This window comes from Scyliorhinus torazame, chromosome 8 (assembly GCF_047496885.1).
Source record: "Scyliorhinus torazame isolate Kashiwa2021f chromosome 8, sScyTor2.1, whole genome shotgun sequence".
Taxonomy (NCBI): Eukaryota; Metazoa; Chordata; class Chondrichthyes; order Carcharhiniformes; family Scyliorhinidae; genus Scyliorhinus; species Scyliorhinus torazame.
This window is the reverse complement of record NC_092714.1, coordinates 70,358,049-70,372,575: the sequence shown is the minus strand read 5'-3', so window position 1 is coordinate 70,372,575 and position 14,527 is coordinate 70,358,049. Positions and strand designations below refer to the sequence as shown.

The 14,527-nt window shown below is 51.2% G+C and overlaps 1 protein-coding gene across 5 annotated transcripts in view; it reads left to right on the top strand.

The window, feature by feature from the left end:
• The first annotated feature begins 12,385 nt into the window (after positions 1-12,385).
• Positions 12,386-14,527, top strand: part of LOC140427927 (solute carrier family 22 member 15-like) — a 120,838-nt gene continuing 118,696 nt past the window's right edge. For all 5 annotated transcript variants that reach the window (XR_011948666.1, XR_011948665.1, XM_072513793.1 and 2 more), the window contains exon 1: positions 12,386-12,666. Coding sequence is in view for 3 of the 5 variants with exons in the window: in XM_072513793.1 (XP_072369894.1) it covers positions 12,583-12,666 (84 nt within the window). In the remaining 2 variants the exon portion in view is untranslated. The remainder of the gene's footprint in view (positions 12,667-14,527) is intronic.

The following is a 14,527-nucleotide window of genomic DNA, read 5'->3' as shown; positions in this document are numbered from 1 at the left end:
TGCCCCTGACTATAGAGTCCCCTATTACTATTACTCTTCTGCGCTTTGACCCTCCCTTCTGAACATCAGAGCCAGCCGTGGTGCCACTGCTCTGGCTGCTGCTGTTTTCCCCTGATAGGCTATTCCCCCCGACAGTATCCAAAGGGGTATATCTGTTCGAGAGGGGGACAACCACAGGGGATTCCTGCACTGACTGCCTGCCCTTTCTGGTGGTCACCCATTTCTCTGCCTGCACCTTGGGTGTGACCACATTTACATAACTGCGATCTATGACGCTTTCCGCCACCTGCATGCTCCTAAGTGCATCCAATTGCTGCTCCAACCGAACCATGCGGTCTGTGAGGAGCTCCAGTTGGGTGCACTTTCTGCAGATGAAGCCATCCGGGACGCTGGAAGCCTCCCGGACCTGCCACATCTCACAGTCAGAGCACAGCACCCCTCTAACTGACATTGCGTCAATTAATTAAAATTAAAATTAAAAAAAAATTTTTTGGAATATTTTTTTTTAAAATTCAAAGTTACTGTTAACTATCTGTTTCCTAGCACTAGATTTCTAATAGAAATGCGAAAGCTAAATATAGTACTCTCCAATCTCTGCCTTAGATATCCCTCTAAATTATAATTAAGCATTGGAATTATAAGCTCAATTGTGCTAGGATACAGGATAGAGCTCATGTTTGGAGGTATATGTGATTAGATTATTGACACTGGGAACCGAGAGCTGTCCTGGTTCCGCCATTTCTCGGAGCCCCAACCCAAGACTGTGTCCATCAGGCAATGAACTGCTCAGCACCAAAGCTCCCATCTGTTTAATAGTGAGGAGTCTGGATGTGAGTTACTCCTCACTGGATTCCTAGTCTCTGAATTGCTCTTGTAGCCATAGTATTTATATAGCTCAGCCTGTTCAGTTTCTGATCAATTGTAACCCTCAGAATGTTGATAGTGGGGGATTCAGCGATTGGAATGCCATTGAATTCCAAAGGGGTGATGGTTAGATTCATTCTTTTTGAGATGTTCATAGTCTGGCACTTGAAAGATGTGAATGTTATTTGTCACTTGTCAGCCCAAGCCTGGACACTGTCCAGGTTTTGCTGCAATTGGACATGAACTGTTTCAGTGTCTGAAGAGTCAGGAATGGTGCTGAACATTGCGCAATCATCAACAAGCATCCCCACTTCTGACCTTATGGTGGAAGGAAGGTAATTGATGAAACAATTGAAGTTTTGTCAGGGGTCCTTAATGCCACACTCAGTCAAATGCTGACTTGATGTCAAGAGCAGTCACTCCCACCTCAAGTCTGGAATTCAGCACTTTGGTTCTTGTTTGAACCAAGGCTATAATGAGGTCAGAAGTTGAGTGGCCCTGGCAAAACCCAGACTGCGTGTCAGTGAGTAGATTGAAGGGATGGTAATTGTTTGGGTTGCTGTTTTTTGTACACAGGACATACCTGGGCAATTTTTCACATTTCCAGGTGGATGCCGGTGCTGTAGCTATCCTGGAACCACTTGGCTAGGGGTGCAGCAGGTCCTGGAGCATAAAGTCTTCCGTTCTTTTGCCGGAATTTGGTCAGGATCCATACCCTTTGCAGTATCCAGTGCCTTCAGCCTTTTCTTGGTACCATGTGGAGTGAATCGAATTGGCTGAAGGCTGGCATGTAATCTTTTTAAAAAAAAATAATTTTTATTAAAGGTTTTCATAAAATATCAACAACAAAATGAGAAATAAAAAAGAACCCAACAGGGTTAAGTACAAAACACAATCTAAAAAAACAACCCCCCAAACCCCTCCCCCCTGTACCTAAATAATAAATTAACATTAACACCCCGACTTAAGATGACAGGTGTATACACCCCCTCAGACCCTACCAGTGTAAATAACATAAACAAAAATAAAGTAAACCCCCCCCCCCACCCCCCCGAGCTGCTGCTGCCATTGACCAATGTCTATCGTTCTGCCAGAAAGTCGAAGAACGGTTGACACCGCCTAAAGAACCCTTGTGCCGACCCTCTCAAGGCGAATTTCACCCTCTCCAATTTAATGAACTCTGCCATATCGCTGATCCAGGATTCCACGCTTGGGGGCCTCGTATCTTTCCACTGAAGGAGAATCCTTCGCCGGGCGACCAGGGACGCAATGGCCAGAATTCCGGCCGCTTTCGCCTCCTGCACTCCCGGCTCCTCTGCCACCCCAAATATTGCGAGCCCCCAGCCCGGTTTGACCCTGGATCCTACCACCCTCGACACCGTCCTCGCTACGCCCTTCCAAAATTCCTCCAACGCTGGGCATGCCCAGAACATATGGGTGTGATTTGCTGGGCTCCCTGAGCACCTAACACACCTGTCCTCATCCAAAAAAAAACGGCTCATCCTTGTCCCAGTCATGTGTGCCCTGTGCAGCACCTTAAACTGTATGAGGCTGAGCCTCGCGCATGAAGAGGAAGAGTTCACCCTCCCGAGGGCATCTGCCCACGTCCCCTCTTCGATCTGCTCTCCCAACTCCTCTTCCCACTTACCTTCCGACTCCACCACCGAGGCCTCCTCCTCCTCCTGCATCACCTGGTAAGTTTCCGAGATCTTCCCCACTCCCCCCCCCCCCCCCCCCGAGAGCACCCTGTCCTGTACTGTGTGTGGCAGTAGCCGTGGGAATTCCACCACCTGCCGTTTGGCCAACGCCCTTACCGGAAAGTACCTGAAGGTGTTCCCCGGGGAGAGCCCGTACTTCTCCTCCAGCTCACCCAAGCTCGCGAACTTCCCGTCCACAAACAGGTCCCCCAACTTTCGTATCCCTGCCCTGTGCCACCCCGAAAACCCTCCACCTGTTCTTCCTGGGGCAAACCGGTGGTTCCCCCGTAATGGGGTCCACGCCGAGGCCTTAACTTCCCCCCTATGCCGCCTCCACTGCCCCCAGATTTTGAGGGCCGCCACCACCACCGGGCTCGTGGTATACCTCCTTGGAGGGAGCGGCAGCGGCGCCGCTGCCAGCGCCCCCAGACTCGTACCCACACAGGACGCCGTCTCCAGCCTCTTCCATGCAGCCCCCTCCCCCTCCATCACCCACTTGCGCACCATTGTCGCATTGGCGGCCCAGTAGTACCCACAGAGGTTGGGCAGCGCCAGCCCCCCCCTATCTCTACTCCGCTCCAGGAACACCCTTCTCACCCTCGGAGTCCCTCACGCCCACACAAACCCCATTATACTCCTGTTAGCCCGCCTGAAAAAAGCCTTCGGGATAAACACGGGGAGGCACTGGAACAGGAACAAAAACCTTGGGAGCACCGTCATTTTGATTGACTGCACCCTACCCGCCAGGGACAGCGGCAACGCGTCCCACCTCTTGAACTCCTCCTCCATTTGCTCCACCAGCCTTGTCAAGTTAAGCCTATGCAGGGCCCCCCAGCTCCTGGCCACCTGGACCCCCAAATATCTGAAGCTCCTCTCCACCGTTTTTAGTGGGAGCTCGCCAATCCCCCTCTCCTGGTCCCCTAGCTGAACTACGAACAGCTCGCTCTTCCCCATATTGAGCTTGTACCCCGAAAAGTCCCCGAATTCCCTAAGGATCCTCATTACCTCTGGCATTCCTCCCACCTGGTCCGCCACATACAGCAGCAGGTCGTCCGCATAAAGCGACACCCTATGCTCCTCCCCACCCTGCACCAACCCCCTCCAGTTCCTCGACTCTCTCAGTGCCATAGCCAGGGGTTCAATCGCCAGTGCGAAGAGCAGGGGGACAGGGGACACCCCTGTCTTGTCCTTCGGTGCAACCAAAAGTACTCGGACCTCCTCCTATTTGTGGCCACACTCGCCATCGGGACCTCATACAACAGCCTGACAAACCCCTCCCCAAACCCGAACCTCTTCAGCACCTCCCACAGGTACCCCCACTCTACCCTATCGAAGGCTTTCTCAGCGTCCATCGCCACCACTATCTCCGCCTCCCCCTCCCTCGCCAGCATCATAACGTTCAAAAGCCTCCGCACATTCGCATTCAACTGTCTCCCTTCACAAACCCCGTCTGGTCTTCATGGATGATCTGCGGCACACAATCCTCAATCCTCGTGGTTATGACCTTCGCCAGCACCTTGGCATCTACATTTAGCAAGGAAATCGGCCTGTAAGACCCACATTGTAGGGGATCCTTGTCCCGCTTCAGGATCAAGGAGATCAGTGCCCGGGACATCGTCGGGGGTAAAGCTCCCCCCCTCCCTTGCCTCATTGAAGGTCCTAACTAACAGCGGGCCCAACAGGTCCATATATATTTTATAGAACTCGACCAGGAAACCGTCCGGCCCCGGTGCCTTCCCCTCCTGCATGCTTCCTATCCCTTTGATCAGCTCCTCCAGCCCAATCGGGGTCCCCAGTCCCGCCACCAGTCCCTCTTCCACCTTTGGAAACCTCAATTGGTCCAGGAAACGGCCCATCCCTCCCTCCTCCCGTGGGGGCTCGGATCGGTACAATTCCTCGTAGAAGTCCCTGAAGACCCCATTGATGCCAACCCCACTCCGCACCACGCTCCCTCCCCTGTCCTTAACTCCCCCGATCTCCCTAGCTGCGTCCCGCTCCGAAGCTGATGCGCCAGCATCCGGCGTGCCTTTTCCCCATACTCGTAGACCGCCCCCTGGGCCTTCCTCCACTGCACCTCCGCCTTCCTGGTGGTCACCAGGTCGAATTCGGCCTGGAGGCTGCGCCTCTTCCTCAACAATCCTTCCTCAGGTTCTTCTGCATACCTCCTGTCTACCCTCACCATCTCCCCCACCAGCCTCTCCCTCTCCCCCCGCTCCCTCCGCTCCTTGTGGGCCCTGATGGAGATCAGCTCTCCCCTCACCAACGCCTTCAGTGCCTCCCATACCATCCCCATCGGACCTCCCCATTGTCGTTGGTCTCCAAGTACCTCTCTATACTTCCTCGGACCCGCTCGCTCACCTCCTCGTCCGCCAACAGCCCCACCTCCAAGCGCCACAGCGGGCGCTGGTCCCTCTCCTCCCCCATCTCCAAGTCCACCCAATGCGGGGCGTGGTCCAAAATGGCTATTGCCGAATACTCGGTATCCTCTACTCTCGCTATCAGCGCCCTACTCAAAATCATAAAGTCAATTCGAGAATAAGCCTTATGGACATGTGAGAAGAATGAAAATTCCCTAGCCCCTGGCCTTGCAAATCTCCAAGGGTCCACCCCTCCCATTTGGTCCATGAATCCCCTCAACACTCTAGCCGCCGCCGGCTTCCTACCCGTCCTAGACCTGGAGCGATCCAGTGCAGGATCCAACACCGTGTTAAAGTCTCCCCCCATTATCAGGCCCCCCACTTCCAAGGCTGGGATCCGACCCAACATACGCCGCATAAAACCCGCATCGTCCCAGTTCGGAGCATACACATTGACCAGTACCACCCTCTCTCCCTGCAACTTACCACTTACCATTATGTACCTACCTCCATTATCTGCCACAATGCTCGACGCCTCGAATAACACCTTCTTTCCCACCAAGATCGCCACCCCTCGATTTTTGGCATCTAGCCCTGAGCGAAACACCTGACCTACCCACCCTTTCCTCAGTCTTACTTGGTCTGCCACCTTCAGGTGTGTCTCCTGGAGCATAACCACATCCGCCTTGAGCTCCTTCAGGTGCGCGAACACGCGAGCCCGCATAACCGGCCCATTCAGTCCCCTTACATTCCAGGTTATCAGCCGGATCAGGGGGCTACCCGCCCCCCTCCCCCGCCGACTAGCCACGACCCCTCCTCGGCCAGCCACGTGCCCGCACCCCACACCCGGCCCGTTTCTCACAGCGGCATACCCCCGTCTCGGCCCACCCCACTTGCTCCAGCTCCTCCTTGATCTTAACAGCAGCAACTCGATTCCCCCCACCCACAACCCCACCCCCACCCCCCCACCCCCACCCACCCCCCCACCCCTGGCTAGGACCCATCCTAGCTGGTTTACTCCCCCCATTGCACTTCTGCAAGTCAGCTGACTCCTGCTGACCCCGGCCACTCCCGCCTCCCCTTCGACTCCTCCCATTGTGTGGCACACCCTCCTCTCCCGCTCCCCATTCACAGGCTCTCCCCCTCCGTTCTATGCGCGGGAAACAATCCTCGCTTCCCCGCCCCGGTCCCGCACCCCCCCCCAGTCTTCGGCGCGGGAAGAAATCCCGCGCTCTCCACCTACCAGGCCCCGCCATCAACCAAAACAGTGCCCAACCCGCCCTATCCACCCTCCCCAACCCGAAAGAGAAAAACACAGAGAAAAAGAAACCCAAAACATTGCAAAGGCCACCCCACCGAACCAAAAATAGGCATAACATATCCACCGCAGTCCCCAATCGCCCATCCCGACCCTCAGTCTGTGTCCAGCTTCTCGGCCTGAACAAAGGCCCACGCCTCCTCCGGAGACTCAAAATAATGGTGCCAGTCCCCTTGTAGGTAACCCACAGTCGCGCCGGCTGCAACATGCCAAACTTCACCCCCTTCCTGTGCAGCACCGCCTTCACTCGATTGTACCCGGCCCTCCTCTTCACCACCTCCACACTCCAGTCCTGATATATCCGAACCTCCGCCCTCTCCCACCTGCTGCTCCTCTCCTTCTTGGCCCACCTGAGCACACACTCCCGATCGACGGAACGATGGAACCGCACCAGCTCCGCCCGCGGAGGCTCGTTAGCCTTGGGCCTCCTCGCCAACACTCTATGGGCCCCTTCCAGCTCCAGGAGCCCCTGGAAGGACCCCGCTCCCATCAGCAAGTTTAACATGGTGACCACATAGGCCCCCATGTCCGGCCCCTCCAGCCCCTCCGGGAGGCCCAGAATCCACAGATTCTTCCGCCTCGACCGATTCTCCATCTCCTCGACCCGCTCCTGCCATTTCTTGTGGAGCGCCTCGTGCACCCCCACCTTTACCGCCAGGACTAAGATCCCGTCCTCATTGTCAGAGGTCTTTTGTTGAGCCTCTCGGATCGCCACCCCCTGGGCCGTCTGTGTCTCCAGTAGTATCAATAGAAGCCTTCATCGGCTCTAGCAGGTCCGTTTTAATCTCTCTGAGGCAGCGCTGGATACCCTCCTGTTGCTCCTCCGCCCACTGCCTCCACGCTGCCTGGTCTCCGCCCGCCGCCATTTTGTCCTTCTTCCTTCCCTTCTTCTGGTCCACCACCACCTTTTTTGTCACCCCGCTCCTAGTTAAAGCCATATACTGACGGGGAGCTATTATTAACACCCGCCCACACCAGGAAACGTCGAAAGGTGCCCTTGGGGGTCCTGAAAAGAGCCCAAAAGTCCGTTTTTGCAGGAGCTGCCGAATGTGCGACTTAGGTCCGCATAGCCGCAACCGGAAGTCTCGAGAGGGAATCCTTTTGGCAGTGTTCGCTTCACCAATCTGCCCCAAAATGTCTGTGGAAACTCCTGAAAAAGGTCTAAGAGTCCGTTCCAGACGGGAGCTGCCGAATGCGCAACCTACTCCTCCATGGCCGCCACCAGAAGCCTCGTCCCCGCTTCTTCAGTGGCCTTGGTGAGATCTTTTCACAGTTGTTCCCTCTGCTGTTAGGATTCACCTTTGATAAAGGCCCTCAGGTCAGTTTGCACCTTTAAGCTTTCCCTTCCCCCGCTTGCATGCTGGAAGAGGCCCTGTTTATCCTGTTGCAGCCAAATCTTTTACTGTTTCTGCCGGGTCTGGTAGCCAAAAGACATAACATTCCTGGGGGACACTGTCAGGGGAATGTTGCAGTCTTCTTGCCACACCGGGAAATGTCAAACAAATGCCGTGGGGGCCCTGTAAAAGAGCCCAAAAGTCCGTTCCAAGCGGGAGCTACCGAATATGCGACCTAGCTCTGCATAGCCGCACCCGGAAGTCGCTGGCATGTAACCTTTATTAATAATAATCTTTATCATTGTCACAAGTAGGCTTACATTAACACCACAATAAAGTTACTTTGAAAATCCCCTAGTCGCCACAATCTGGCGCCTGTTCGGGTACAGAGGGAGAATTCAGAATGTCCAATTCACCTAACAAGCATGTCTTTCGGGATTTGTGGCAGGAAACCGTAGCACCCGGAGGAAACCCACACAGACACAGGGAGAACATGCAGACAGACAGTAAGCCAAGCCGGGAATAGAACCTGGGACCCTGGCGCTGTGAGGCAACAGTGCTAACCACTGTGCTACTGTGCCGCCCAAAACAAATAATAACAACAATGTGATTCTCGGTACCTCGAAGGATACTGAGATGGATCATCCTCTCGACACTTCTGGCTGAAGTTTGTTAGGAATGTTTTAGCATTATCTTTTGCACAAATGTGCTGGGCTCCTCCATCATTGAGGGTAGGGATATTTGTTGATCCTCTTGTCGTGAGTCCTTTAATTGGTCATCACCATTCACAACTGGATGTAGCAGGACTGCAGAGATTGTAGAATTGCTTGGCTCTGCCTGTTACATGCTGCTGTTGTTGTTTGACATGCAAGTAATCCTGTGTTATAGCTTCACCAGGTTGACACCCCATGTTTTGGTATACTTGATGCTGCTCCTGGCATGACCTGCTACACTCTTCATTGAACCATGGTTGACCCCCAGCTTGATGGTAATGGTAGAATGGGGGATATGCTGGGCCATGGTTACAGATTGTGGTCAAGTACAATTGTACTGCTGCTGATGGCCCAGAGCACCTCACAGATGCCCAGTCTTGAGTTGCTAGATCTGTTCTAAGTCTATCCCATTAAGCATGGTGGTAGTCCCACACAACAGGATGGAGTGTATCTTCAATGTGTAGGCAGGACTTTATCTCCACAAGGACTGTGCATTACTTAATACTATTGATATTGTCATGGCCATATGCATCAGCAGCAGGCAGGTTGGTGAGAATGCAGTGAAGTATGTTTTTCCCTCTTGTTGGTTCGCTCACCACCTGGCACAGACTTAGTCTAGTGGCTATGTCCTTTGGACTTGGCCAGCTCAGTCTGTGGTTGTACTACAGAGCCATCCTTGGTGATGGTCATTGACGTCCCCCCCCCCCCCCCCCCAGAGAGTAAATTAGAGCCCTTGCCAATCTTTGTGTTTCCTCCAAGTGGTATTTAACATGGAGGAATACTGATTCATTAGTTGGGGGGGCGGGGGGGGGTCATGGTAAATGGTAACCAGCAGGAAATTTCCTTCCCCATGTTTGACCTGGTGCCATGAGTCGATGTTGAGGACTCCCAGAGCAACTCCTTCTGTGCTGTTACCTCTGCTGGCTCTGTCCTGCCACTGGGACAGGGCATATCCAGGGATAATGGTGGTGGTGTCTGGGACATTATTTGTAATGCTATGAACCTTGCTGATGTTCCACACCAGGGCACCCCAGATCGAAGGGAAACTTGGAATGTTAGTTCTTAACAGTTTATGTTTGGAAAACAAATGTGAGAAAAGAGATGAAACCCGATGAGGAAAAAGGTCAGTCATGTTGTAAATAATTCAAATAACAAAGGTTATTTAACTTGAAGACACACAAGAAAGGCAACAGTAAATAACAACATTTACAGTTAGCTACAATGGTTACCCAGACAGTTATGCCTGAATTACCCCTCCCCCCCCCCCATCTAAATCTCTACTTTCTTAAACTCCAAGAATGCACCTTCTCCGATACAACATCCCATACGTTTTAACATCGAGACAAATCCAGCAAATAATTAACACAGGACTTGTATTTTATTTTTGGGAACACTTCTTGAACGAGTACTTTTCTTCTTGAACGAGTACTTTTCTTCTGTATTTACAAATGAGAGGGGCCATATTGTTGGAGAGGACAGTGTGAAACAGACTGGTAAGCTCGAGGAAATACTTGTTAGGAAAGATGTGTTGGGCATTTTGAAAAACTTGAGGATAGACAAGTGCCCCAGGCCTGACAGGATATATCCAAGGATTTTATGGGAAGCAAGAGATGAAATTGCAGAGCCGTTGGCAATGATTTTTTCGTCCTCACTGTCAACAGGGGTGGTACCAGGGGGTTGGAGAGTGGCGAATGTCGTGCCCCTGTTCAAAAAAGGGACTAGGGATAACCCTGGGAATTACAGGCCAGTTAGTCTTACTTCGGTGGTAGGTAAAGTAATGGAAAGGGTACTGAAGGATAGGATTTCTGAGCATCTGGAAAGACACTGCTTGATTAGGGATAGGCAGCACGGATTTGTGAGGGGTAGGTCTTGCCTTACAAGTCTTATTGAATTCTTTGAGGAGGTGACCAAGCATGTGGATGAAGGCAAAGCAGTGGATGTAGTGTACATGAATTTTAGTAAGGCATTTGATAAGGTTCTCCATGGTAGGCTTATGCAGAAGGTAAGGAGGCATGGGATAGTGGGAAATTTGGCCAGCTGGTGTAGAGTGCCGAGACGTCCATTGTGACGAGGAATGTTCCTGGTTCAACTGGTCCAGGGGTGCTGAGTTTCTGTAGGAAGTCCGTCGAGTCGCGACAGAAGCTGGGTGTACCTTGTACGATGGGTTTCAAGATGCCCTTGATGTAGCCAGAGAGGTTCTCACACAGGGTCCCATTGCCTGAAACGATAGGGCGGCCTGGTGTATTGGCCTTATGTATTTTCGGGAGGCAGTAGAGATCTCCAATGCGGGGAGTACGTGGGATGAGAGCACGTAGGGTGCTCTGAAGATCTGGATCCAAGGTCTTTATCAGTCTGTTAAGTTGGCGGATGTGTTCCTTGGTCGGATCTGCGGGTAACTGTCTGTAGTGTTCTTGGTTGTTCAGTTGTCGGTATACTTCTTTGCAGTAGTCCGTTCTGTTCAGTACGACAGTGGCCCCCCCTTTGTCTGCTGGTTTGATGACGATGCTGTGGTTGGTCTTGAGAGCGCGGATGGCATTGCGTTGTGCTTGGGTGACGTTCGGGGCTGTCTTGTGAATGCGACTGATGAATCTGGCATTGACGCGACTCCTGACGGCTTGAGCATACATGTCGAGTCTAAGGCAGCGGCCTTCCGGAGGGGTCCAATTCGACTCTTTCCTCTTCGGTTGCCGCACCGCAGATCTCTCGGTCTGCTGTTCCGGTTCATTGGTAGTCTGCTTGGGTTCGCTGTTGGCCTCTTGGGGTCTGTGGAAGAATTCCCGGAGCCTCATTCGCCTGATGAATTCCTCCGTGTCTGCCGCGAGACTGATGGGGTCCATTTTGGTGGTGGTGCAGAAATTGAGCCCTCTGCTGAGGACTTCGATTTCATCTGGTTGAAGGGTGTAGTCTGACAAGTTGACAATAGATTCACTAGCTTTCGGAGCGCTGCTCCTTCCTCAGGTAAATGAAGAGGTCTGTTCCAGAAACACATATATTGACAAATTCAAAGATGTGGCCTGCGAAATCCTACCAACTGTCCTGGCTTGGTACAATTCACACCTCTTTAACCTGGGGTTACCCCATCTCTGGATCTGTAAAGATTTAATCACCTGCTAATGCTCGCATTCCAAGCATTGTTTGGCATCTTTGAATTTGTCTATATATGTGTTTCTGGAACAGACCTCTTCATTCACCTGAGGAAGGAGCAGTGCTCCGAAAGCTCGTGACATCGAAACAAACCTGTTGGACTTTAACCTGGTGTTGTAAGACTTCGTACTGTATTTTCTATGTTCTAGTTTAGGGTAGAAGTTCTGGGGTTTAAGTTTCTTCTGCTTTCTGCCCAACAGCTTCATTCTCTCTGGAAAACAAAATTGTTTGCAAATTGGACATGGCTATGATCCAGTCTCCTAGATAACACTTTGTTTAATTAAGTATTGGTTTCACCCTGGTACTAGTCTGATCTGCATTTCACAAGCCCTTAGTGCAGCTAAATGCCTATCAGTTTCATTTTTATCCAATTCTTTACTTTTCAATTCATTCCAACATCCCAACAGTAAGGTATGATTCCATGACTATGTCAGGTTATTGCTTGATTCGTCTGCAGGGCAGCTCTTGGAATTTTGGCTCAAGCCCCAAGGACTTTGCAGGATTGAATTTATTTGTTTCTGGTGCCCAAGTGGTTGATGGGTAGAATGTCTAGTTACATTCCTTTTAGTGGCTTGATACCACTGAGCGGCTTGCTAGGCCACTTAAGAGTCAACCACCTCACTGCGGATCTGCAGGCACGTATAGGCTGAACCAGGTGCGGACGGCAGATTTCCTTCCCTTTAAGGGCAATGACCAAAGCGTGGTCTGAACATCACATGCTGCTTTAAGTTGGGAGACGAGATGGGAAATCATTTCGTGAAGTGATTTCAGTGCACACATTTCGCCAAGGTTAACAGACACCGGCTTGGGCGCCTAGCTCTCCACACAAAACACCCAACCAGCCTTCCAGTGGTAGTCAGGCATGCGGAACGCATGCGCGACAAAGAGCAGGAGCGCGCGCGGGGTTGGGGGGGGGGGGGGAGGCGAGACAGGCGTCCCCGCGCCTGCGCACTGCTAATTTAACCGAAGTTTCGGGGCGGCCGCGTAGAGGGGGTGACGTATCGCGCGCGGCGGTCAGGTCGGAAGGAGCCGGTTGCCATGGGGACGAGCGCAGTGTGTCGCCCCCCGCCTCCTCCGGTACCGGGAGCGGTGGCAGGGCCATTCTGGCCGGCCGAGTGGAGCGGCTAACATCAGTGTGCTGCGCCGGTCAGCCCGATGGCGGTGGACAAGGTTTACGAATTGATGGGAGGAGTCGGGAGATACCAGGTGTACCTCATCGTCTTACTAAACCTGTTGCAGGTGAGTGAGCCGCCGAGTTTTATTCCCAACGTGAGGAGGAACTTCACTTGGTCGCTGTCAGGGTGCCTCCGTGGCATGTTTCTATAACGAGTTTGTGCAAATTTTGAGCTTCGCTTGTATCACCCTTTTTTAAAAAAAAAAGCTGAATGATCCAACCCAGCAGATTTGTAAGATGTCCTCAATCGTTAAATCGACCAAGGTGGAAGAATGATTGATGCAAGTTAACCTTTCTTTCGTTTCTGCTTTTCGTTTGCAAACTTCAACAATATGCCAAATGCGGGCTTATTGTCTTAGTCCTGTTAGTGGAAGTTGATACAAACTTTAATATGGGTGGTGAAAGTTGGATCTTACTGTTGGAATTCATAACTCTGGCCTCTGGTTTCATGTTTAAAAATGTTGAGCCTCATTCCTTTGAGGGCAAACCCTATTAGCACATCCATCTGTTACTCTTCCATTGAGCAGGAGATACAAAAGTCTTGACAACGTGTATGAACAGATTCAAAAACAGCTTCTTCCCCGCTGATACCAGACTCCTGAGCATCAGTGTGCGTCCGGTCAGCCCGATGGCGGTGGACAAGGTTTACGAATTGATGGGAGGAGCTGGGAGATACCAGGTGTACCTCATCGTCTTACTAAACCTTATGGACTGATCTGATTAATACTATATCCTGTATGCTTCACCCGATGCCGTGACTATGTGTACCTTGAGTTGGCCTATTACGTATTTTCTTTTCATGTACAAATAATCTGTTTGAGCTGCACGCAGAAAAATGGGTACACATGACAATAAACACATCCAATCCAAATAGCCTGCAAGAAATTAAAGACTGCTGCTTTTATTAAATATTAAAGGAAGTACATTTTCGACTGGGTGAACAGCAAAGTTCTGTAATGGATAGAAGATTAGAGGCTGGCAAGGAGAGCATTGGAATAAATGTTTGGCATGGATATTGTGGAAGTAATTATGGCAAAATTGTCAGTGAACACCACTACTCCATCGAAATTAACAGCCATTTCTGGATTCCTCACCAGTGCAACTAAACATGGAAATCCAGGAGGTCCTGTCAGTAATTCTATGTTTCTCCATTAGGTACGCTGTTAAGTTAGGCTCCAATCACAGAATCCATCAAGTCAGAGTGGAAGCAAGTCATCCTTGGTCCCAAACCAGACTCCTAAACATCAGTGTGCGTCCGGTCAGCCCGATGGTGGTGGACAACGTTTACAAATTGATGGGAGGAGTTGGGAGATACCAGGTGTACCTGGTTGTGATTTTTCTAAAGATAAGAGAATGATATGTTCACAAGAATGACCCCTGGAATGAAGAACTTGTCATATGAGGAATGGTTGAGGACTCTAGAACTGTACTCGTTGGTGTTTAGAAGGGTGAGGGGGGATCTTATTGAAACTTACAGGATACTGCGAGGCCTGGATAGAGTGGACCTGGTGAAGATGTTTCCACTTGTAGGAAAATCTAGAACCAGAGGACACAATCTCAGACTAAAGGGGCGGTCCTTTAAAACGGAGATGTGGAGGAATTCTTTCAGCCAGAGGACGGTGAATCTGTGGAACTCTTTGCCGCAGAAGGCTGTGGAGGCCAAATCACTGAGTGTCTTTAAGACTGAGATAGATAGATTCTTGATTGATAAGGGGATCAGGGGTTATGGGGAGAAGACACAAAATTGGGGATGAGAAACATATCAGCATGATTGAATGGCAGAGGAAACTCGTAGCAGAATTGTGGCCTAATTCTGCCCCTATGTCTTATGGTCTTATATGGGACAAAGAAAATCATATATCTAGAGGAAAGAAATGTGACATTGTCATGCTTTATGCAGAGTATGGAGGTTTATGATTCAATTTG